Raw genomic sequence first — 25166 nt, 5'->3', positions numbered from 1 at the left:
TTAAAAAGAAATACAAGAAAACATGCTAATTAGATCCTATCACCAAACCTAATCATCTTAATTAGAGATATAAAATATTACGCTTTGGTTAGTGTTTTATAACCAGAAAATATATATAAAAAAAACAAAAAAATATTTGTCTCAAAATAAATTTGTTTCTAATATAATTTTAAAATGTATTTTTAAAATAAAAGGTACAATCAGACATATTTATTCTATTTTTATTATTATTGCTTTTTTTTTTTGTCTCAAAATGCATGATGACCATTAAAGTTGATCCATCTTTCTTTCTTACACGTTTTCCCCCCACTTATTCTAGTTTAATTAATTAACACGCAAATTACATTAAAAACCGGTGTCAATTAATTAAATAGTTAATGAAAATTGCGAGAATTGTTCAATTAATAAAGTGATTTGATGCTAAGAATCACCATGGCAACGAACTAATTAAAACCTAAATCAATTTCGAATTGAAATCATATTTTTCTTTTAGATATTACTCATGAGATTCCTTCCAAGAAACATGAAAATCAAATCCTGATAATATGGGATTGGATGAAATCATGAAAATAATAACCAGGAAAAAACAACAATACATTATTTCTTGAGTGAAAAGAAATTATTGCATTCTTGGTAGACAGCTGCAACAATTTTTTTTATTTGAAGTTCCAAAGAACCAGAGCATGTCCAGTTCTAATTAACTAGCATTAAGATCCACAAAATGGCTAGCAGATAAAACCCAGGAGATGGGAGGTGGGGGCACGAACCCACCAAATCACCATGAGAGATCTGGTGCCATCACTCTCCAGTGCCAAATCATGCATGTGCTCTTATCTTCTTCCTCGTTGTGGGATTTGTTTAATTAACTATGAACTTATTCGTATCATTGGAATCCCTGTGTCACTGTTATTTAGAAATTCGAAGTATCTTCATGGTATCAAGGATCTTGTTTTTTTTTGGGATTTTATTTGCTTATTTTCTGGACCTTTCACTTTGTCCGGGATATTGATCTTCTATTTTGTTTACTGCTTTCTTGATCAATGTGAGATTCCCTGCATTTTTCTTGCTATAAAGGGGTGAAGGGGACTCGTGCATGGGAAGGATTTTGAGGGGGTTTAAATATATTTTAATATATTTGTAAGAAAAATATATTCTTAAAAAGCAAAAGTAGTAGAAAAATGCAGTTGCTTCGAAGGGAGGCACCGGCTTCGGAACGACGCGGTCGGAGCGCTCCAAAATCCCATGCAGGATGTGTTGTCTTCAGGTGCCAGTAAGGCACTAATAATTCATGTGATGGTGTCCTCCTGCTAAATAATTGCTTGTTTGATATTTTGGTTCATAATTATTAAACAAACATGTCTGGGTTAATCTAATTAAGTATGTTTTTGATGTTGTTGTCGGTAGTAGAATTTTAGTTATGATTGTAAAAAAACAGGTTTTTTTAAAAAAAAATTTGATAATTAAAACTACTATGAGATGGAGTTTTATATATAAATTAAATAAAAAGATATTATTTTAACTTTTATATAATTAAAGTTTGAAATGTAATTATGTATGAGAGTTAGTGGAAAAAGTATAAGCTATTTGAAAAATTAAATTGTTTTTTATTTATAATTGAAAAAAAAATAAAAAATACCATGATATTTAATATAGTCTCTAAACACAATTTAAATTAAATTGAATTAATATAAAAAAATTAATTTTTTAAAATGAAATAATATTGTTGTGATAAAAAAAATGATTTATAGGTCAGAAGTCAAGACGGAACTAATTTAGACTAAGCTATCATTTAATCCCTATATTCTTAACAAAATAATTAACTAATTAATTTAGTTTAAAACCCTCGATATTGAAGCCTTGTGTTTCTATATTTTATTTTGTAATTTAGTCATTAATCTATGGTTTTCTAAGATTATTTTATTAATTTTCGTAAATTGTCCTTCGTTTCTAGTTAAATTGTCTAATCTCATGATCATCCATTACAAATAACAAAAGTGAAAAAAAAAAAAAGTGCATTTAAAGAAAGGTTTATATATCTAAAAAAGAATTAATCATCAACTCAAGTGATCAATGGTATAATTTATGACATTAAAAGTAGGAGAGACATACAAAATCACGAAAACAATAGGGACTTAATCATAATTTACCCTCTGGTTTCCAAGAAAAAATGCCTTTTGGAATAAGTATAAACGCATCCTTTAATTATTGCAGCGGTAAGAATTATGTAATTAATTAATTCTGTAAATTTAATCCTTCTTATTTTCTAATGGTTTTAATTAATCCTTTCTATCCAATTTTATATATCAACTTTGATTAGTAGAACCTTCTGTACAAACTAATTTTAGAACAATTTCACAAATTAAAACTAATAACTACAATTAATCATAGAAACTAATTTCCTAAAATTCAATTCTAGTAAAAAAACAATGATGGCTGAAAAATATAAAAAAATATGACTACGAACATTGTCTCTCTAACCTTCCATGGCATCGTAAGATACCAAGGCTCCCATGACTACGAATATTATGGTGCGATACGTGTTTTGTTTTAAACATATGTTTACTCTAAAATATTTGGTTAATTAACATAGAATATAATTTTATATAAATCCAACTAAAAGCTTTTTTTTAAAAAAATATTAGTTTAAAAAACTATAATTTATAGTTTTTCTTTTTTAAATTGTCACCCAAAAACTATTATAATACCAACAACACACTGAGATTACTCCTTAGCTCCAACAATTGCTACAAGACAAGGATGATTAATGTGTACTTGAACAATGTTCTAAAAAAAATGTATTTTTTTTAGCTGTTATAAGAATTAGGAATTATTAGTTGATGACGCCGCAGCTGATAAAATATCAAATATCTCTTTTGCTTATCTTCTATTTAGTTTAAAATATTTAAAGTCAACTTCATGTTCTTAAAAAAATTAAAAATAAATAGTAATAAGTGGATCTATACTTCAATATTATTACTACAAAATCAATAAAGTATTGGTTTAGCGTTTAAAACACCGCTATATTTCTGCAATGATGAAAACACAAATTTTATTTTCAAAAAACACATTTATTAGGTGCAGCTACGAACCCCAAACAGAATTGGTCTCACCTTTTAAATAGAGTGTAAAAATACCCAAGTTAGCACAGAAAAAAATTATTATTACTACAAAAGCAAAATCACAAAAAACACGAAAATAACACCCTTAAAGGTCAAACTTTATCAATCTATTTATAATAATTATGAATCATTATTGTAGGTTATATACCATTGATTATGTCAGGCTTTCGCATATTTTGATTTAAATAGATTTGGTGACAAAAAAAAATATTTAAACTCTAAATCCAATCATCAAAGAACTTGATTTTTACAAATAAAAATATTAAATTTATTATATAATTATCTACATACAAATAAACCTTATAAAAACGATGATGAACCAGATGATTTTGATAGCATACCTACCATCTAGCAAGAAAAAAATCTTGTGAACAACAAACACTCCATGAGCTTAGTGCAATAAAAAAGGCAAAAATCTCACGTGCTCTCAAGAAAAAGAAATTCATTGATCTCACATGACTTTAAACACATAAAACATTAGCCCTCAAAACATACCTCAAATTTCAATTTAACCCTTAAAATAAATTTTTGATTCAATTAAATCGCCAAAGTATTAAACAATTCTCGATTTATTTTCTCATCTAAACTTCTCACGGATTTTCAATGAGAAACATCAAGCTCCTTAAGAAACGGCGTTGTTTCTTTTCTTCAATGAAAGTTCAAGTTCATAGTATTAGATATACATGGCGAGACTTGATTGAGAATTCTGACAAAAAAATGTTTGGGGACACAACCAAAAACTCCTAATTAATTAGGGACCTTTTTGAGTTTTATCCCTTTTCCCACGGTCCTTTTGGTATGAAGTCCAAACGCGATCCCATGCCGAGTCAATAATATGGACTTCAATTTGTGGAAAAGCCCAAGTAAAATGTATGACCATTTGGCCCAATACGAGCGGGTCGGGACGGGTTTTGGCAAATCTAAATAATTAAATGCTTTCATTTGAACTTTTTATTCTCATAGATAAAATATTAAATTATTACATTTTGTTTCACTGATTACTATTTATTTTTAATTTTTAAGGTCATTAAATTGATAAATTATTTTTTAAATTATTTATTGAAGATTTTTATTAAGGTCATTAAATAATTCAAAATTTAATAATGACTTTAATAATCAACTCATTTTAATAGCAAGTAAACAATTAAATACTTCAATTGATGATTTTATTATACATAAATACGTGACTTTATTGAACCTACATTGTGCTACGACTCAACTCATTATCATCTCTATTTATCAGATTGTCATTAAATTATTATCTTAAAAAATGCTACTGAAATATAAATTTTATAATGAAAAAAAAGCGATTTACTTAATTACTTTCTCTAATAATTTCTACTTAAATATTGCAAATACAACCTCGTGTTTTTGCATCTAATGACCAGGCCCAATATCCCTGCTCTATCGTGGTTCCTCCTCACCTTCAACTTTTTTGTACACAAAACCACTAGCAATCCACAAGTAAACACAAAAATTTAAAGCACTCAATGCTGCCATCACCCAGTAGAAGTAGTCAACATGGGCACGGTTTAGATTGTCACCAAGTAAAATGCCGATGGACCTTGCTGTAATGGCCTGCACCGCAGTTATAATAGCAGTGTTGATAAAGCTCCCAACTCCGATCACACTTATATGGGCTGCAGCTCCGAGGCTTCTCATCGATTCCGGCATTTGATCGTAGAACAGTTCCTGCAATCCAACAACCGTGAACACATCTGATATGCCGCTGATCATGTACTGTGGGAGTATCCACCAGACACTCATCGGGATTGTTGCTTTTGGGGTGTCCATTAGACCGTGCTCTCTTGCAATGCTAACCCTTTTAGCCTCTACTTGAGCTGCTACTACCATTTCAACTATAGACAGGAACAGGCCAATGCCAATCCGTTGTAGCATAGTTATACCAGAGCGGTGTCCGGTTAATTTTCTTGCCGCAGGGACGAAGATGCGGTCATAGATGGGAATGGTAAAGAGGATCGTGAGGCCTACGAGGCTTTGGAATGATGCTGGTGGAACTTGGAAGTTTGGTCCTATTGATCTGATCATTGTGCTGCCTTGCTTGATGAAAAGAGTGTGTGTTTGAACTAATACCGCAGTGAACATGAAGCAACTTAACCAAATGGGGAGGAGGCGCAGCACAAGCTTCACTTCTTCCACCTGGTTGAGTGAGCATAAACGCCAAGGGTTTCTTGGCTTGCTTGAGGCATCCAAATTGTCAATGATCATGGCCTTGTCCAAGAACCTGAATGTTCAACATGTAATGAACGCAAGTCTATGAATAATGGATATAAATGACATGCATAATTTCTCCTCAACTTAAAAATATGATTTCATAGATTTGCTTATCCATACTTTTTTTTTCTCCAATTATAAACCTAATCCCAGCATGTCATTGATTATGATATTTTCTTTATTTTAGTGTTATAGTTGAATGTTAGAAGTATAATTTGGTTGACCCGACATGACATATTGATACATTGACCTACTAACCAAGGGTCAAGCTTGGCCAAGTTTGCTTTTGAACTTCATGGGAAGTTAATTGATCGTTTACCTAGTGAATCGACTAATAATTTTATTAAAATCCAAGTAATATTTATTTTTAAAAAAGAATTTTCTTCAAAATAATGTTGTTTTAGATTTTACTGTATTGGTATTCGTGCTATGTTGTTGGCCTGCATGATTTTTTCAGTAAAATAGTTAGGCGTCCCAAGCATGTTTTAAAAACAAAGAGAAATCTAATAACTCGGGTTATAGTCCCGATCAACTAAATAAGCTAGCTTTATCAAAAACAAATAACAGAGAAGAGGTATTAATTAAAGCATAAATTTAAAAATTATTTTAAAAAATAAATATAAAAAATGTATTAATAGAAAAATGAAAATTAAAAAAAGAAAGAAAGAAAAGAACCACAATGAAAAAAAAAAAAAACCCTCAACTTGGATTAAAGAGTGAAATTGAAAATAAGAAATCATAAGAATAAAAACTAAATTGAAAACACCAATACAAGATAAAAAATTAAACATATATAATTTTTCAACGTGTTTTTTTACATAAAAAATCATAAAAAATTAAATAAATTACAAACCATTGTGTAAGTAAATGAAAAAAAGTCATTAACTATAAATAAAAACATAATTTGAATAATTAAGACACAAATATAGATCAAGATATTTAATATCGCAACATGTGTTGTTTACTTGGTTGCATTCAATTGATTTGTTTATTAAAATTAATTTGTAATAGAAATTGATACAAACAAAACTTATTGAATAAAATAAAAAGATAAAATACCATGCAAGACTTCACATACTAAAAATATTATAAAAAAGTAAATATTTAATCTATATAAAATATATAAAAATATTATAGATGAATAATACTAACCTCCTAAAAAATTAAATACGCCTTATATAATTAAAAAATAATTTCTATTAAAAAAAAAGCTAAAAAAGCTAAAAATAAAATATCACAGAGAAAGGGTATTTCCTAGCTCAAATATGTTTTTTTAGTTGTTTTCAAGATTAAAAAAAAACACCTAATCATAGCCCCCCTCATCATATGAAACCATTTGACATAAAAATCAACTATTTTGACAGCCAAAACTGTTGCAAACGATAACTTTATCTATCTCTCTCCTCAACTAAAAAATAAAAGACTAAAAATGAGGGAAATGAATATTGGTATCAAAATTCTTCTTTTTTTTTTAAAAAAAATTATGAGACGGGTCACCTAATAGCTAAAAAAGATGGGACATGAAAATAAGCTTTTCAAACAAATTTCAAAGCCGCCGCTATGTTACCCGTGTTTTTCACTTCAATCATTTTTTTTTAATTCAACATCTACTTCCAAAAAAACATGCAATTGGGTTCAAACCTAAGCTTAAAATAGCTCAATCATGCAAAAAAAAGTTTAAAGACCAAAATATTTATTTTCAAAAAAATACTATTTCAATCCATGTTGAACTATGAGAGGATGAACAATAAAAAATATTATAATATTTTCTCTACATGCTTTAGTTTTTGTTAATTTGTATTTTTTTTTCAAAACAATATCTTATCATTAAAAAGCCTAACAACTTCACCTAAGTTAACCACCTAACATGGACTTGATACTTGATACAATTATTACTAGTTATGTTATCCATGCTCCACCGCGGGTTAAATATCTGAAAATATATTTTTTTTATTTTCTAAAAATAAAATTCATCCATATAAAAGATAAAAATAAAATTATAAATAAATAAGAAAAACTCTTCAAATTTAAATGCATAACTAAAAAGATAATCATCATTTAAAAAATGTTTTCCCAAACAAAATGAAAGAGAGAAGGGGTATTAATTTAAATATAAATTAAAAAAGTTAGAGAAAAAACCATAAAAAATAATCATTGATTTTAAAAAAGAATTAGAAAAAAAAAACAAGGGCCAAACGCTGCTAGGCCTAGCAAGCTAGGCTAGCTTGCTTGGCCCATTTTGTCAGGGCTTGCACGATTGGTACCTTAATTTTTTTTGTTCGCAACTAGGACGAACAACATGTTATCCACCCTAATGTTTTTTGAAAAAAATCACACGATGCGTTGTTAGACTAGCCTAGATTTCGACTACTGTGGTGGCTGGGAAATCAGGGCTTAAATAGTTTTTACCCAAAAGCCCTTTTTTTAAACATATTTTGACCTAAAGCCCATTAATAACATATCTATAGGCTCAAAACACCGCTCTAAAAACCAAAATCAACCCGACCTCATATATGTTTTTTCATGAAATTTAAAGGTACAAAAACACCTAAAATGAACTCTTTTCATCAAATGGAATCATCTAACACAAATGTAGTCTATTTTGGTGGCTTAAATCGGTGTCAATGATATTTTTCTCTCTACCACTGGAATCTAGCAACCTTTCTCTCTCTCTCCTCTCTCAACTAGAGACTTAAAAATAACAAAAATAAACTTTTGTACTAAAATTAAAATAGAAAAACATTGAGGTACTGGAGTTTAAGGACTAAAGTGCATATTTTGCGAAATTTATAACATGTCATTCATATTTGATGCTTTTTTATTTTGGTCTTCTTTTTTAAATCCCACCTTTTTATAAGAAATTAAAATTAATTAGTTTTCAATTAGAACTAAATAAGTGAAAAAAATAGTTTGGAAACCAAATTAAAAAAACAAAAAATTTTGTACAACCCATTAACAATAATGCGTGAAATGATAAAAGTGGAGTCTTGCAAAGTGGAAAAACCCACGACTTTTAGATAGGCCCCCCTTTCTGATGTGGAAGATATGGTTTCAGGATGAGGTTAGACTTTTCTACTCGAGAGTTGAGAGAAAGCAAAGAAAAAAGAAATTGATGACCTGGAGCCACCTGGAAAGTAGGGGGAAAAATCTTGAGGCTACCTGAAAGCAAGAAAGCTATCAGTGATTTGACAGTAGGTAGGATTCCGTTCTGTTTCAAGAAAGAAAAGATTGTTCCTCGGAGAAAGAAAAGTTGTTAATGATTTTGGCTGAAGCATGGCTTACCTGATTCTATTCAAGAGAAAGCAAAGCAAAAAGACTAGATTAATCCACCTTAAAAATGAAAGTTAACATTCTTTATTGAACATGGCTTGATTCTGAACAGAAAAAGGAAGCAGTGCACTGATGATCTTGACAGGACTTGTCCTGTCCAGGAAAAAATAGGTATAGAGGATATAATTTACAGCTATTCTTGATGTGCTAGAGTTTCAGGAGTCCATGCCACCCTCTGTTCCTCACCATTAAAGCAAATTAACAGATCAGAGCTTAAAGTTTCTTTAAACTTAATTTTAGATTCTTAAACTAGAGGATTTACTGAATTTAAGTTGTTAAATAAAATTCTGGTCCCCAGAAACTTCAAGTTGTTGAATAACAGAGGCTTAGTCTTGAAGAAAGTATTATGCTTTTCTAGGGTCTGAAGTGTGAACGGAGAGTTATTGTGGAGGCAGCGAATCTCTAAGATGCTTTGCATGGTTGCATTTTCTTGCATACCAAACTGCACTTTTTCTCAGAAAATCCAAATAAAATTGATGCCTGCATCTTGAGGTGAGCATTTTTAGGCCAACGAATCTAACACTAGGCAAACCCATTAAGAGGTAGCCATGTTCACTGATATGACCCCGACCAATACTAACCATTAACCCCCATGTTCTTTATTTCAACATAGCCATCGAAGATAAGAGGAGACTTTTACACTATATGCTTGCCTTTTGAACTGACTGATACCTGTATTGATTTGTGGCAGCCAAAGTTCGACTGTTGCGGGGTTGACCTTCCACGTCAGTCCCTACTGCCTCATAACAAATGCCCAAACCTTGGTGAGTCTCGATCACGCGCCGCTTCCGCATGGCTGCCACAAATACTTGTGCCACCATGGTGAAAGGGCTTTTCACTGGAGCTTGTTTCCTGTATCTCTTAATTCCTGCTAAGAATATAAACAATGCCACCCCTAATGCTCCTGTCAGCATTCCAAATCCTGCTGTCCATCCCACATTGTCCTGTTCATCACATAATCACAATTTCAATATTGCATTCCACGTTCATCAATGCCACATAATTTTGGAACATTAATGCATTGAGCATCAAGTTCAAAAGTCTGATCTTCTATTCATAGAATGAATGGATAATAATGAAACTCGGCTTGACCTATGACTCGACTCAAGTATTGGATCATAGGTTAGTTAGGTTAACTAAGTCAATTAAAATAAAAATGTTTTCAATTCTTAAGTTAAAACCATGTTTTTTTTAAAAAATAATTAACTTGAGTTTTGACTGGGTTGTATATTGACCTGTTGAGTTGATTAGGATATCATATTAAATTAACTCTTTTTATTTTTTAAACTTGGCTCGAGTCATGTTTTGAATCAAACTGTTTAGTCATGCCGGCGGGGTTTAACAGCTGTGGTATAAGAAGTGTGAAGTGTTACTCTCATTTCCATTGGAAAATTGGGAAATAATACAAAGCCTGGTTTACCTGAATGTAAATGACCAACAGGACAGCAGAAGATCCGCCAGCCACTATACCTAAGTACCACCAATTGAAGAATGAACTCTTGGCCGCCTTCTCCTCTGGCTTCTCCTCATCAAACTGATCCGCTGCAAAGGTCTGCACACATGGCTTGTGCCCACCTTCACCAACAGCTAGTATGTAGAGAGCAATAAAGAACACAGCCTCACGGTAACGCATAGGAATTACCGAGACCGATAAGGTCAACAGAATCATCCCCTGTGATTTAAATTCATTCGAGCAAAATTATCAACAAAAAGTCAAGTACTGCACAGTCTTTGTAGCTGTAAGTAGATGAACATCACAAAGAATAAATCTCAAAAACAAGTTCAGTCAAGTTAGCTAGAGGGTGTGCTTCACACATTATGGCCAGGTGTTGAGTTCTTCTGGGCAAGGAACAGTTAGATTAGGCAGGAGCTGTTAGGCACCAGGATATCTTCAGAATTACCATAACAAGTTACGAAGGAAGGGGAGTTAAAAATGGTAGCCAGTGAACATACGAGGAAGTAAATGGCTGAGGCAAGAAGGATGGTCTTGAAGCGGCCAAGTAAAGAGTCAGCTACAATTGCTCCGAAGATGGGGAAGATTGCTGATACACCAACCCATGTGTTGACATTCTTGATGGCTGTGGAAGTGGACTGATGAAGATCATTTGTGAGGTATGTTATGAGGTTACCAGCCAAACCATAGTAGGCAAACCTCAGACTCACCTCAACAACTACAGCCATACATGATGAAATGAAAGTTTCAACTCTTTAGAACAACGTTAAAAGAAGAAGAATTTTTGTTCAAAGAAAAACAAAGGATAATGATGAAGTTTTTAGCTTACAGATAATGAAGATGGCAGAATTCCAGCCACCTTTGGTGGGTTTTCGTAGGGCAGAGACGACCTTGGTCTCTTCCTGGCCATTCCGAGTCATGATTGGAGCAACGACGATATCCATGGAAGGTTGTAAGAATTTTTGGACATGGTTTGAAAGGCTAATTTCTTGAGTATTTATAGATTTTTTTTTCGAAAAAAATTTATTGTCGTCAAGAGGAAGGCAGACTTGGACAGTCCATTTGATCTCAGAAAATATCAAGAGAGTGACATTTCAACAGCTGGAAAGAGATTGGTTCCCGTGGTTAGGTGAGAACACCCCATGCAATCCAAAATAATTGTTAGCATTAGTAATTATTAAGAAAAACTTCAAAAATGCCATAGTTGCAAAACTCTATCATGGTAAGGCCTAGATTATGAATTTACAGGGTTAATTTCTATCGACCTGACTCAAATAAAAAAATTATTTTAATAATAAAATTAATTAATAAGTTGAGGCTTGAGTTTTGATTAATCAAACCAATTAACTAGATTAACAAATTTATCTATATTTGAGGATATTCAAGTTTTTTTTATTTTTTATTTTTTTAACTAGAATCGGTTCAGATTTCAAGTCAGTTCAGGTTTCGAATTAACATAATATACTTCTGGTTTGAGGATTGCAATTATGAAAAATACATCTAAATTATATATAAGATTAATGAGACTTATAAATGGGTTTTATTTTAAAATTATGTTTTAATTGCTCAAATTAATTACTTTACCTCATCACATTTATAACATTTATATGAAAAACTCAAACCACCATACCATTTGATCATATGAGTTTTTTTTTTAAAAAAAGAAAATTATATTCCCTTGAGTATGTGTGTGTATATAAAAAATTAAAATTTACGCCATTTTCAGGTGTATAATTAATTAGAGGTTGATATGTCAATGTTTTTAAAGAGTCAAGAGATTTAAACTCAAGATTCTTTAAAAACATTGAAATATCAACCTCTAATTAATTATACACCTGAAAATGTAGTAAGTTTCAATTTTACACACACACACACATATATATAGATTCTTTCTAAATAAATAAATACACACACACTAGTTTGAATTAATATTTGTTTATTGTCTCAAGATAAATTAAAGAGATAGAGATACTAAAGATAAATAAAATTTGTTTTATTTTATTTCTTGTTTTAAAAAGAAAAAAATTCACTTAAAAATTATATATCTTGCTCCATCACTCTAACCAAAAATATATATATTTTTTTAATTTTTTAATTTGTTCCTTTTCATTCTAAAGCACTGAACAAACACAGCATTATTTATTTAAAATCTAATTAGCTATTTGTATCTTAACCAGGAATGGCAAGTTGCTTATATAACTCGTTGAGTACATGACCAGACCATGCCCGTTACAGCCAGATTATCATGCTCGATAAAGTATATAGCTCAGACGAGAGCCATGTGCATCCATCCTACAGTGTTTTGTATTTGGTAAATAATTAGCTATGTATATTTATTACTAGTCCAAGCTGTTTTATGGGCTCTTCAATCCTCCCCTGAATTCTGCTGGCTATATATATTTATTATGTTGACCTTTATATAACGTAAAATGACTTCCTCTGCCTCCCTCTCTCTCCACCGTGCACACTCACTCACCATGCTCTCCTCCGTGAACAAGTCTCGAAGCCTTGCCATGGGTTGTTAAGATCGAAGCAGTTTTTTTAGTTTAAAAAACCAATTATTTTTCAAGGCATAAGTAGATGTAAGAAAAGAAAAATCATTTGCTCCATCTCTCGCTGCTATTTTCATCATCTGCTTGGATATTAAAGTTCCTTAACTTGTGTTTAGTTTAGTGTTAAAAATTGATGGTTCATTCTTAAGAGATTTAAGGTTGAAAATATTAAAACGTAGTTGAAAAATAAAGGGTTAAAAATGTTTAATATATAAGTAGGGGTGTTCAAAAAAACCAACTAACCAATTAAACTAAAAAAACCAAAAACAAATTAACCAAAAAAACTAAACCGAGAGAAAAGATTGAAGAAATCAATTTAAAAACAAGAAAAATCACTCGGTAGGGTTCATGATGAACCGATTTTATTAGTATATCTTTATATGTCTTTACCAAAAAATATCGAATCAAGAAAAACTAACGGGTATAATTTTCTCAAACACAAGCATGCTCTAAGGGAGGCGTGTTGGGTCAAGCGCTAGCCAAACCCAGCCACGGTTGGGCTTGATAGTGTGCAAAACCTCGAATGAGCTGGGTTTGGCCAAGACCCATGTTGGGGACTGGTAGCACCAATCCTTTATTGCCACACCCAACTATTGGGTCTGGCAGGTGTTGCCAAGGCTAGTAGCTTGACGCGTGGTTTCTTGAAGGTATCCAGGCCGAGGATTTTTGTCATCGGGCATGGCTGGATTTGCTACACCTATGGATTCAAGCATAATACCTAAATCTAGCGCCATCAATTTTATAGATTTCTATATAAAATATTAGATGATTTATTTCTCAACAAATCAGTTTAATTAAACAAGTCTACACTCTGTCAACACCATTAGATGTATTAAAATCTTTCATGACCTACCATGTCTTCATATTTTTACTGAATACAATGAATGAAATACAACTTATAATACAACTTAAAATATCATAAAGATAAAATTACATTTCAGTATTTCTTCTTCATAAAAGGACAATACTCGTTAACTATAAATACATAATGAGACATTCAGAAAAACAATTCACAATCTTCATTTTCTATTACATATATATGGAATCTTTTGTAGTTACTAATCACAAGTCACTTTGATTTACCATTAATTAATTATCCAACTCGGAGCACTATTACTAAACTACCTGAATTTTTTAGATTTCTTCAGCTAATTGGTTCTGTTTTAAAAAGCTAAAACCAATCGATCCGAATATAAATCAATTGCTACAAAACAGGTATAAATAATTTTTTTTTTTTTTTTGGGGGGGGGGGGGGGGGGTCGAGATTTATATTTCGAGGCCCTCCATCTCCATTTTAAAATTTCAAAGTAACAAACTATTTGGTTGGGTTAATTGTTTTGTTCTTTGTCCTTTGTAAAAGTGTTTTTGTTTCTGATGAATTAGTCTTTCTTGTGATTCTTTAATATTTATTGTTGGATTTAAGAGCACAAAGAGTTGATTTTTTGCTTCTGTCAATAATGAGAACTTCCAAGTAATCCAAGTCCTGGTGTTGGTGTTTCCGTGAATCCACATGCCTATCGTGGTTTTTTTTTTAGTTTTTTTTTAAAAATCATATAAAAATTAATTAATCATGTACTTTATTGTGGAATAATTAAATGAAAAATAATTAATAAAATAAAAAATTTATTAAATCCAATAGCGTACATAACTCGCGTCACGAGCTTGCTTGATTGACTCGAGTTCACTTAATTTTTTTATTAATTAAATGCTATTTTTACTAGCTTTATTCTTTTATATTAAATTAATTTTGTTTTAGAATTATCTCCTTGCAAGTCAACCCAATTTAATGTCGGTAAATCAAATATTTTTTAATATTATTATTAAAAAAATATATCGTTTAACTCATGATTAGTAGATTTGTATGGAAATCTTTGTGCTTGACTTTTTAGTTTGATAACTACGTCAGAGTGGCATCCTTCAAGTATCACGAAGACTTAGACCTTAGTCCTCTTTTAGCCGCGCAAGTAATATTTCTCCATACGTCTCTCTATGCACAAGTCAAAAAAGGATATTGGAAACACATCACAGATTTCCCTTTACTCCTTCCTTTTCAGCTTATCTTTTCTCCTTTTTCATTGTGTTGTTTCCATAGTTGTTCAGGTCTTAGAGAAATTATTCATATTTGAGTTCTATGCTAGTTTCTCCACCATCAAGAACACTTGAAGATTAGGTCTTCGTTTGCCCTATCTAGCTAGGATACCAACAATGGAACTTCTTATGCAGCACTCTAGCTAGCTAGATTGGTTGGTATACTCTCACGTAGGGCTACAATATTGGTGGAAAATGCACTCCTTTTAGTGTGACGATTACCCCCAATAAATATTATTCTATACCGACTCCACTACTTTTCCTTGCATCATCGATGACAAGATCAGCAAATTATCGTCCCAACATTCGATCAGTACTGATTTTAATATCTAGATTCCAGTTACTTCAGACAGAGCCCATGAACTCGATAATGGTCATCTCTATCTCTGTATGCACAGGAGTCAATGAAGGGATCTTGGAAGTTAGTCTCGAAGATCAACACTCTAGCAGTTAGTGGGCTTGGTTGGTTGTGCTTACACTTAAAAGCATGTTGAGGAGTATGATTATAATTGTTTTTTAAAATGTTTTTCACTTGTAAATGTATTAAAATAATATTTTTTTATTTTTAAAAAATTATTTTTGATATCAGAGTATTAAAATGATCTAAAAACACCAAAAACATATTAATTTAATTTTTTTTTAAAAAAACACTTTTAAAACATAAAAACAAACTGATGTTATAATGGAAATTGCACTCCTTTAGTGTGACTTACTATGCACTCTTTAAGAAAAATTCTATACCGACTGCACTATACCTTCGCCTGCATCATCAATGACAAGGAAAACAAATTATTGTTCCAACATTCGATCAGTAATTTTAAAATCTAGCTTTAAGCTTTAAATTGGTATGGTGCTCATGAATATTTATATATATAATTCTCATCCCATGATCACTAAATTAGCGATCTAGCTAGCTTCTTCTCTTTGATGATATCCTAGTCGATTGCCATTAAATCATCTTTCATGCATTGTTGTGATCAAAAGCTGGAAAGAAAAGGTGCTAACCAGTAGGATATCAACGAAAAATGTTGAGTTGAAGTTATTTTGGGTTCATTGTTGGTCTATAATCAAAGTTATTAAATCTAATGTGGCTTGTGATGTAAATCTAAAATAATATGTTGTTTATTTTTAAAAAAATTAAAATGATATTGTTTTGAAGAATTTTTTAAAATAAAAAAGTAAGCTGAATATTAATAACATCGATTAAATTATGAGTTGACTCATTTATTTAACCTCGATAATTTTAACTTAAATGTTTTTTTTTCAATTTTTTCCTTGGCCTAGGAGCTGCGAGGAATATCGAATTTTGGATTAATTTACCAAGCACGGTGGGGTTTAATAATTATATATGCAACAAAAACTACCATATATGACACTTAATTTCCTCATATCATAATATATAATGATGATATGCTTAGAAGAAAACGAAAATGAGCTTCTATTCTTGGGTTAGATTATACTTCAAGTCAAACTTTTTACAATTTTCAATATACCATGACTTAAAAACAGAAAAAAAATCAAAATATATATTATATGAGCTTTGAAATCGAGGATCAGCACCGAACAATTCATGCTGGGGATATCGAAAAGCACTCTAATAACGAATAGTCTATGAATTTATGCAACCAGCTGATACTTGCAAGAAGATTAATTAATCATTCTGTAAAGGATCATGGCTAATTGGCGCCGCACAGGGATATGGCGACATGCACAGAAAAGATTGACCCTACCACATACGAAGGAATCAGACTTGGAAATTAATAATTAATAAATGAAGGGAAAACATTTCAAAACGATGGAATTAATGTTCTTGATCACTCTCATTAATTAATTCGTATTTTCTTTTGAAGATAAAATAATCAAGAATTCCAAGAATAGTTTTTTATTCTTATTTAATAATCATGAGAGTACAGTTTTTTAATCATATACATTAATTAGGTTTGTGTATATCACTACAAGATTTAACAGTTTTACCGACGGAATTTTTCCGTCGTCGGTGTAAGACACATATTCCATCGGTAATTATATTACCGACGGAATCAAAGACGGAAATGATCCGTCGGTGAATCGTTCGTCGGTAATGTTTTGTCCGTCGGTAAATCCGTTGGTAATAGAATTACCGACGGATTTACTGACGGAACAGACACGTCGGTAATAATTTTTTTATTACCAACGGAATTACCGAGGGATTTACCGACGGAATGACCGACGGATTTACCATCGGTAATTCCGTCGGTAATTATTGAAAAACATTTAAAAAAAATTCATTTTATAAAATTATAAAATAATTAAATTAACATAAATTAACACTGTATAATATATACTCAAAATGCTTGGAAAAAAGAATAAGAAAATCAATTCAAACAAATTTGCAACAAATAAATAAAATAAAAAAATAAATTCAACTAAAAAATTAATTCTATGAAGAATTTAGAGAACAAAAACAATTAAAAATAAAATAAAAATAAATACAACAACATTTATACAATTATTAAGAACAAAAACAATTAAAAATAAAATAAAAAACAAATATAGTGAAAAAAATCATGAAAAAAAAAGAAAAAAGAAAAATCTTACCTTAATGTAGTTGCAAGTGAAGCTAAGGAGAGAAAAAAAATTTCATTAAGCATATTAATTAAAAAAAAAACTAAGAGGATAAAAGAAGAAAGAAGAAGAAGACATACCCAAGCATGGAGGAAAAAAGAAGAAGATGAGGAGAGAAAAGAAGAGAAAGAAATAGATAAGAAATAATGTTTTTTACATAAAGTGAAGAAGAAGAAGAAGACATACCTTAATGATGTTTTTTACATATAGTGAAGAAGAAGAAGAAGAAGAAGAAGAAGTAGAAGAATAAGAAACGGGTCTGTCTCTTGTGAAATAAGAGCATTCAGGCTTTTTATTGGGACGCTTTACCGACGGATTTACCGACGGATAATTAAATATTAATATTTTTTAATTATTCCATCGGTAATTCCATCGGTAATATTTAATTTAAATTTTCAATTTCGTAAAATTTTTTCAAAAACCGCCAAAAAATTACCGACGATTTTTCAATCCGTCGGTGATTCCGTCTGTAATATTTAAATGAAAATTTTAAATTAATTGAATTTTTTCAGAAAACCGCCAAATAACACCGACGACTTTTCAATCCGTCGATGATTTACTCTCTGGAAAATACCGACGGAATTGTCCGTCGGTGATTCCCTTTGTAATTAACATGATGAACAGTGTTCACAATTTACCGACGGAATCACCAACGGAACAAATTCCGTCGGTGATTCCGTCGGTAATTCCGTTGGTAAAAATGACACGTCATCATTCTTTTTTGCTTTGTTTTATTTTTTTTTCCCACGGTAATTCCCTCGGTATATACCGAGGGAATATTTCCGTCGGTAAAATCCCTCGGAAATTTACCGACGGAAATATTCCCTCGGTATTTCCGTTTGTATTTATCAATTTTCTGGTAGTGTATATATTATTATTAGCATTATAAAAACTCTAATTAATCTTATTAAAAATAAAAACAACATAATTTCCATCCCTAAATCCTTATTAATTACTAAAAATATTTGCAACCGATCGTACGTATATACTACTATATATACTACTATATATATATGATAAAAAATAATAATTACAATAGTACAGATACTGCGAAAGATTCGACGATCCAAATCAAAGGTTCATGCATGTGAATAGAAGCTGTTGAATGAAGATGTATAGATATACATGAATCACCTTTAGTACCGTCTACCATGAGCTAGTCATATATAACACTGTCACCACAACATATATATTGGCCACGAGCTTTCTGTGCATATATATATATGCACAGAGATTTTTCATTGAGCTGTGCACGTCTCATGAACTATATGGCGACAACATCTGTCAGAAATACCAAGGGATTTGACAATATTCCACTAAGTTTTTGTGGTATACAAAGTACCATATCGATCAAATGTGTAAGCTAAAATGCTTCCATGAGCAAAGAACAGTGATTGGGACAACCTAGCTAGCTAGCTCCACCTGAATCAATGAAGACTGAATCGAAAATGTGTAAATTAATAAATATCCACCACATACTTGGGGTTTGAGAGTGCACAAATCCCTCCCTGGTTATGTTTGTTGTAATCTATCACCTGACTTCAAGACTTTGAGCAGTATATAAGTAATCAGCAATTGCTTGATAAACTTTGCATTTAAGTGTTTAGCATTACTATGTAGGGTGTTTTTTAAAAGTATTTTTTATTTAAAAATTATTATGTAGGGTGTTTAGTATTATTATGTAGGGTCAATTTAAATCTAGAAGTTACAGTTAAGAATTTTTTTTTTCGTTTTTCTTGTTACTTTCAGATTTTTTTTTTCCAGTTATTCTTGTTTTAGTGTTCTTTTATAAAATAAATAATTTGGTTTTAGTACTATATAAATAGTTCACGTATTATTTTTCAAAACAATTTTAAGAATCAATAAATCTCTGAATATATCAAAAACAAGATTTTCTTTACAGTTTTTTTTTTTTTTTTCCTATACGCTGTGTCAAGAACACGGTGTCGCTATAAGCCTTTTTTGGATCTAAGCAATGGATTTTGATAATGCCATGTCAAGTCGGAAATTGTTGGTCTTGACAATCTACCACTAGTTTCATCCCTGACCTCGGTCAGGCGAGGTCCATGAAAAGACGAAACAGCAGCTCAGAAATGTGAGTTATCAACAAACAGGGTTTTCAAAATTGTTTCTTGTACACTCTCATGATTCTTATTTGTAGCCTCTATTAAAACTATACATCACTACGTACCAATCCCACATCGATCGACCACTTGTATCCCAACTATCCTTTCCTTCTCCTTACCATACAAGTGTGTGATTTCAAAATAGTTCACGGTATTTAAAACTAATCAGTTTATCCCAAAACCAAATTTATTAAACTTTATCATAGTTAATTTGAGTGAGGCTGTGGGTTAATTTGAGTTTGATCAAATTATGGATTAAATTATTGAGTTATTCAGGTTTAATCGAGTTAATTTTTATTTGAATTTTTTAAAAATTGAACTTAAGTTAGTTTCTAAGTTTTTAATAATATTATCTAAAACTATCTTATTTAATGGAGGGATTAATTGATGAATTTGTCAATTTCTCCAATCAATCCTTAAATTTTAGAGTCAAGGTTATAAATCATAATTACTATATACTAGTAATATATTTTCAATAGACCCTTTTGTCTGTTTATAATTATTTTGGTGGAAAAAATAAAATAAAAAGAGAGAAAAGTTGAAAGTAAATAAAAAGGAGTATCAAACTGCACCTGGTGCAGTTGATTGATTCCAACTTAGAACACATACTCACTATTTCCTTGCTTAATTATACCTAATAATATAATAATTAAGATTTGAGGATCTTCAGATTTCTTTTATTATTATTATTTTATAAAGTATATATGACATTCATAAAGGCTCTTACTTGAATGTCTTGACATAGTTCTATCTTATTTTCTTATTTGTTAAGCTTATTTTTTTTACAAAGAAAAAACTTTCATGTAGAGTAGCATTTTTAGCATAAAAAATGACAAAAAATCAATTGGAGAATACATTGAGATATAACTATTTAAGGATGCTAAAAATCGTTTGGAGAAAACATCACAAATAAGGAAAAACTAATTCATCAACCTTTTAATCAATGTTGTCCTAGGTGAAACAATTAAGAAATCCGTTAATTAAATGTTAAATTAAGGAAAATAAAAAGAAAATCTGCTTATATATATATATATATATATTTGCACCTATCAATCTTACAAATTTCCCAATAGTTCAGGCCTCACTTGTCATAATTGGCTTAAAAACCCTAAACGGAGTGAGCTTGGTGACATGACAGCAAACTTTAAACTTAGGGGTGAGCAATCCGCCATTCTGGTTTGGGTTGCATCAGTTCCAGTTCGAGTTCGAGTTTGAGTTTGGTTAATTACCTTAATCTACAAAATTTATCCGTAAAAAACTCGAAACTATCGGTTCCTGCATTTTCACCTCAATTAATCTTCGAAATTAAAGGTAGATAACTTACTAAAAGAGTGTCATAAACTAAAAATCACTTTTTGTAGCCATATTGCATCGAACAAAGAAAAATATTCGAAGTTTCAATCTCGAAGTTCGAAGTGTGATAAAAATACAAATACAAGACAATAACCCAAATTCTAAAAAAAAATCTTCCAAGTTTCATGTTCAAAGGTCGAAGTGTGTTAAAAATACAAGCATAATTAGGTTTTATATATATAGGGTGAACCAGAGAGAATTTTAAAACCTACACCAAATCTGAATTTCTTGAAATTTATTCTATTCAGGTTTTTTTAACCCAAATTTAATCCAAACATGAACCAAATTGTCATTTTGAGAGTTCCTATAGGTGCAGTGTATTAGGCTAGATACACAATTGCGTTATTGATCACTCCTACTTAAATCTTCAAAGTAAAAGGATTATTAGATGGAGTTTCAATTTTAATCGATTTATTATAAAAAATTAAAATTTTTAAAAATATAAGTTGATTCGTGTTTCCAAATACTTTCTGGATACATAATTGCGTTACTGCTCACTCGTACTTGAATTATGCAGAGTAAAAAGGATTATAAGGTATTTAGATTGAGTTTCAATTTTCGTCAATTTATTACATAAATCTTCCACACAAAGAAGGAGAAGAAAAGAACAGAGCAAAATTACTCAATTTCCATGATGACTAAAAAAATATATTTATTTCAGGATGCAAGCCAATTAGCACCACGACATTTCTGTCTTTGGTTCTTCTGATCTATTCTTTACTGTACATCAGTTGTGGGAGCCTCAGGCACTCACGGTTTTGATAAAAAGGCTGGTACGTATAACTGTTCCTATTAATTATTATTCATTATAACAATTTTGAAATATATAGCTAAGTTGGTGTAATGGTCAAGAAGGTATGTTATTCCTATCATTATTAAAATTCAAATTTGACGGGAAAAAAAGTGAGAAATAAAACATAAAGATGCAAGAAATAAATTTATATAAATATCTTTAAATCATAGTTGTTAAACCCGATTGATCCAACTTGCTGATATGAGAGAGATTTGCGTGATCCAGAAATTAATCCAGGCTAGGTTTCAAGTTGAATAGAAAAAAATTGACCCGATAAAATCTAATAAATTCGATCAAACCCAATTCAAACTCATATTGGCTCAGCACTAAAAATAAAAAATAATTTATCTTATGTTTTTTTGTCTAAGAGCTCGTTTGAAAGTTTGATAGTTTTCATTTTTAGATACTTTTTAAAAGTGTGTTTATCTTGAAAAAATATGAAATTAATTTTTTCTAATGTTTTTTTTTATAATTTTGATGTGTTAATAATAAAAATAAAAAATAATTTTAATATATTTTTAAAAAATACTTTTAAAATCATAATTTTTTTTAATGTTTGCCCACAAACAAGTATAACAGCTATGCTTTGACTTTGATTAGACTGAAAACTCCAATACTACCACTACATTGTAAAGCAAAAACAAATCATATGGGCGGCCTTTGATTGGACTGAAAGCTCTTGTATTATTGTTTTATTTGTTGCTTCATTTGTATTGAATTGAAGTTGGATAGTGGAAGAGCTGGTGAGATTTTTTAATTAGGTTCCTTGAGTTGGAAAAAACATCAGAAAGTTTAAATTATCACCTTAAAGAATAGCGAAAAGATTCATGAATTTCGATCGAGTTGTTGGTTAGTATCAATGTCGAAGGGTCAACGTGATACAAGGGAAGGGGACAAGCTGAAAATGGCCTCGCTGTTGATGGAAGGGCCGTATACAGAGGAAGCTGCAGCTCATCAGGTGGCTTGTCACAAGCTAGTGTGTTTTGAATTGACTCCATTATAGTTTACGATGGAGCTTTTCCAAGGTGCAGCAATTTCTTTGAATTTCAGCATATATAGGAATGCAAGCCTAGTGGTCTGGGCTAGAACTGGGGCACACATGGCTAATCAGCTCTGGATGTTACCGTTTATTGGAGATGTATCTGCTCATGGCTGATGGCTAGCACCATTGTGTCTGAACTTTTATGATTCATGTTCTTGCTGGGAATGGGTGGTGTCTTCAAGCGTCAGACCAATACCTGCAAAAATCACTGCTATCATCATGTGATGATGATGTGAAAGCTTTCGGTTCGTTTCAATTACTGTTAGTGGCATCTTTTTGAAATGGTGGGTTCAATTGCAACTAATGAAAAGTAGGCTAGATATTCCTAGTGTACAGCAAAATAAAGAGTTAGGGTTTCTCAGGTTCTAAGTTTATCGTCCAAAATACAGAAAATTCTGAATTATATATAAATTCAAGAATAAATTTCAGAATCATCCATCTTAATAGTGGCTAAACTAACGTAGCTAATTAAAAGTAAATCAGATTAAAATTCTAAAACCTATCTAGAAAAACAAAATCCAAAAATAACTTAGAAAATAAAGAAAAAAATCTCAAACAACAATTTTTAAATCTAATTTGAATATGAAAACCAACTTTAGTCAACGATTATATAAAAAATTATCCTGGTTTTTTTTAAAAAATATCATTTGACATGTCGAGGTTTATTTTTAAACCTAGACCTTCGAGCATGAAAACCAACTTCATTCAATGATTATATAAAAAATTATATTAGTTTAACCGAGTAAACCTTATTAATATCTTCTCTCGATTACTATCCAAAAAAAAAAAAAGGTTCATTTATTGTTATTTCTCCTTTTTTTTTCAGAGGAGAGTGTGGAGGTGTGGATTCCTCGTCAACATCAAGTTGCATTAAACATTCTATTTTTGATATGGAAAGCTCCAAGAATGGCTACTTTAAATGGCCTTGAGTGTTACTGAGAACTCTGCAAGTCATCAGGTGGCTTGTCTCCCAGTAATGTGTTCTGAACTGACTGCACTAGCTAGCTAGGAAGATTGAACTAGCTAGAGGCTTCACACACTCACAACTCAGCTGTAGAAGATTCTATCCCATGATGCACAAAACATGAAGCAGGAGGGAGTTTAGCTACGACATGCAGAATGGCTACTTGCAGATCCACTTGCTAGCTCTTCTGTTGGACCAACAGAAATCCAACATTATCTCGATTCATGAGAATTATTTTTTTATAAAAAAAAACATAATATATATTAGTTTTTACGGTTCTAGTTAACATCTAGTATTTAAAAAAGCATCGATTAAAAATATTTTAAAAACAATACTTTGAGGTAATTAAAATCTCATAATTATAATAACTTCGTAGTTTTTTATGCAAAGTATTTTTATTTAATAGACTTTATTTTTATTATAAATTTATAAATTAAATATTATATAATTTTAAAAATAAATTAAATTTTTATTAATAATAAATATATATTTATATGAATATAACAATATCACATATAACCAACCAACATATATTCACACGGCTGTAGAAAAACGCCATCTTGAGCAACAAGAGTAGCGACAATGTTATAAACTCCAGCAAAAGATCACACGATCACTCCACTAAGTAACTTTTATCCTCTACAAAGAAGGGTTTCTTTCTCAGAAATAACTCCTTTGTGGCTTTTCCGGCATTTTGGAGGTAGAAATATGGTTTCATTTATCTAAATAGAAGCATAAAATTTTAGGTGTTCACCCAACCCAGGGGTTGAAATCCCAGGTCACAGGTCGGAAATCTGCTGTCAATCCAAACTATGATTTTTTAAAATCTCTCAAACAACTTCGTTTTAGTAAAAAAAAAAAACAGTTTGAAGTAAAACCTAACCCAAACCAGGCTCAGGGTCACTGGGTTGACTAAAATTTATGAAATGAAACTTCCCCAGCTGAATCCATGATGGCTGTAACATAATACGAAGAAGATTGCCTTGTCAAGTGTGGGGATGAGGAAAAGGCATTCTGTTTCACCGGAAGGCTTTCAAGAAAACCCCAAGCATGAAAATATTTAGCATGGTAGCATTGGAGGAAAGGGAGATAAACATGATCTCTATCAGCAAAGGCAAACCAGCCGTGAGAAGAACAGACTAAAGAAGGGTTATCCGGAAGCCAACGATATACACATACCATGCTTCTTGTGCATAATGCTCCAGTATCTAAGGTTGTCGAAGGTACAGCAAACAGGGGAGCAACCATCGACTTCGACACCATTTTAAAGCTACGGAGATAATTTCAGAGCCTTTTCTACTCCACTCCCATTTATATCATTTTGAGATTTCATTTTCAGGTAGGCTAAATTATTTAAAATTATCCGGAATTTTTCAAACCACATTCCATCCCAGTATTTGTTCGAGAAACATCTACTGCCCTTTGTTATTGAGGACTAGATACATCATTTGAATTGGATTCTTAACTAATCCAGCAATGATCAATGTATATAAAACAACAACAAAGA

At 31.1% G+C, this 25166-nt stretch overlaps 1 protein-coding gene across 1 annotated transcript; it reads right to left on the bottom strand.

Annotated features, from left to right (window-relative positions):
* Window positions 1-4429: 4429 nt before the first annotated feature.
* LOC127905051 (protein NRT1/ PTR FAMILY 5.4-like) lies at window positions 4430-11331 on the bottom strand. The gene is made up of 5 exons (XM_052451142.1): window positions 10967-11331; window positions 10638-10855; window positions 10105-10356; window positions 9357-9628; window positions 4430-5364 (listed from the first exon to the last, which is right to left on the bottom strand). The coding sequence occupies exons 1-5, from the start codon at window positions 11079-11081 to the stop codon at window positions 4524-4526; spliced, it is 1698 nt and encodes a 565-aa protein (XP_052307102.1). The 5' UTR covers window positions 11082-11331; the 3' UTR covers window positions 4430-4523.
* Between the last annotated feature and the right edge of the window lie 13835 nt (window positions 11332-25166).

The sequence above is a fragment of the Populus trichocarpa genome, chromosome 3 (genome assembly GCF_000002775.5).
Source record: "Populus trichocarpa isolate Nisqually-1 chromosome 3, P.trichocarpa_v4.1, whole genome shotgun sequence".
Classification (NCBI taxonomy): Eukaryota; Viridiplantae; Streptophyta; class Magnoliopsida; order Malpighiales; family Salicaceae; genus Populus; species Populus trichocarpa.
The sequence above is the reverse complement of the archived record's forward strand: the minus strand, read 5'-3'. Positions and strand labels throughout refer to the sequence as shown.

Bases quoted from the DNA above. Each gene is read 5' to 3' on its own strand.
- LOC127905051 (XM_052451142.1), bottom strand. From the start codon at position 11,081: ATGGATATCGTCGTTGCTCCAATCATGACTCGGAATGGCCAGGAAGAG. The intron at 10,856-10,966 runs GTAAGCTAAAAA...GTATGGCTGTAG, and splicing joins TTCTGCCATCTTCATTATCT to TTGTTGAGGTGAGTCTGAGG. The intron at 9,629-10,104 runs GTAAACCAGGCT...TGTGATGAACAG, and splicing joins TGTTGGTCATTTACATTCAG to GACAATGTGGGATGGACAGC.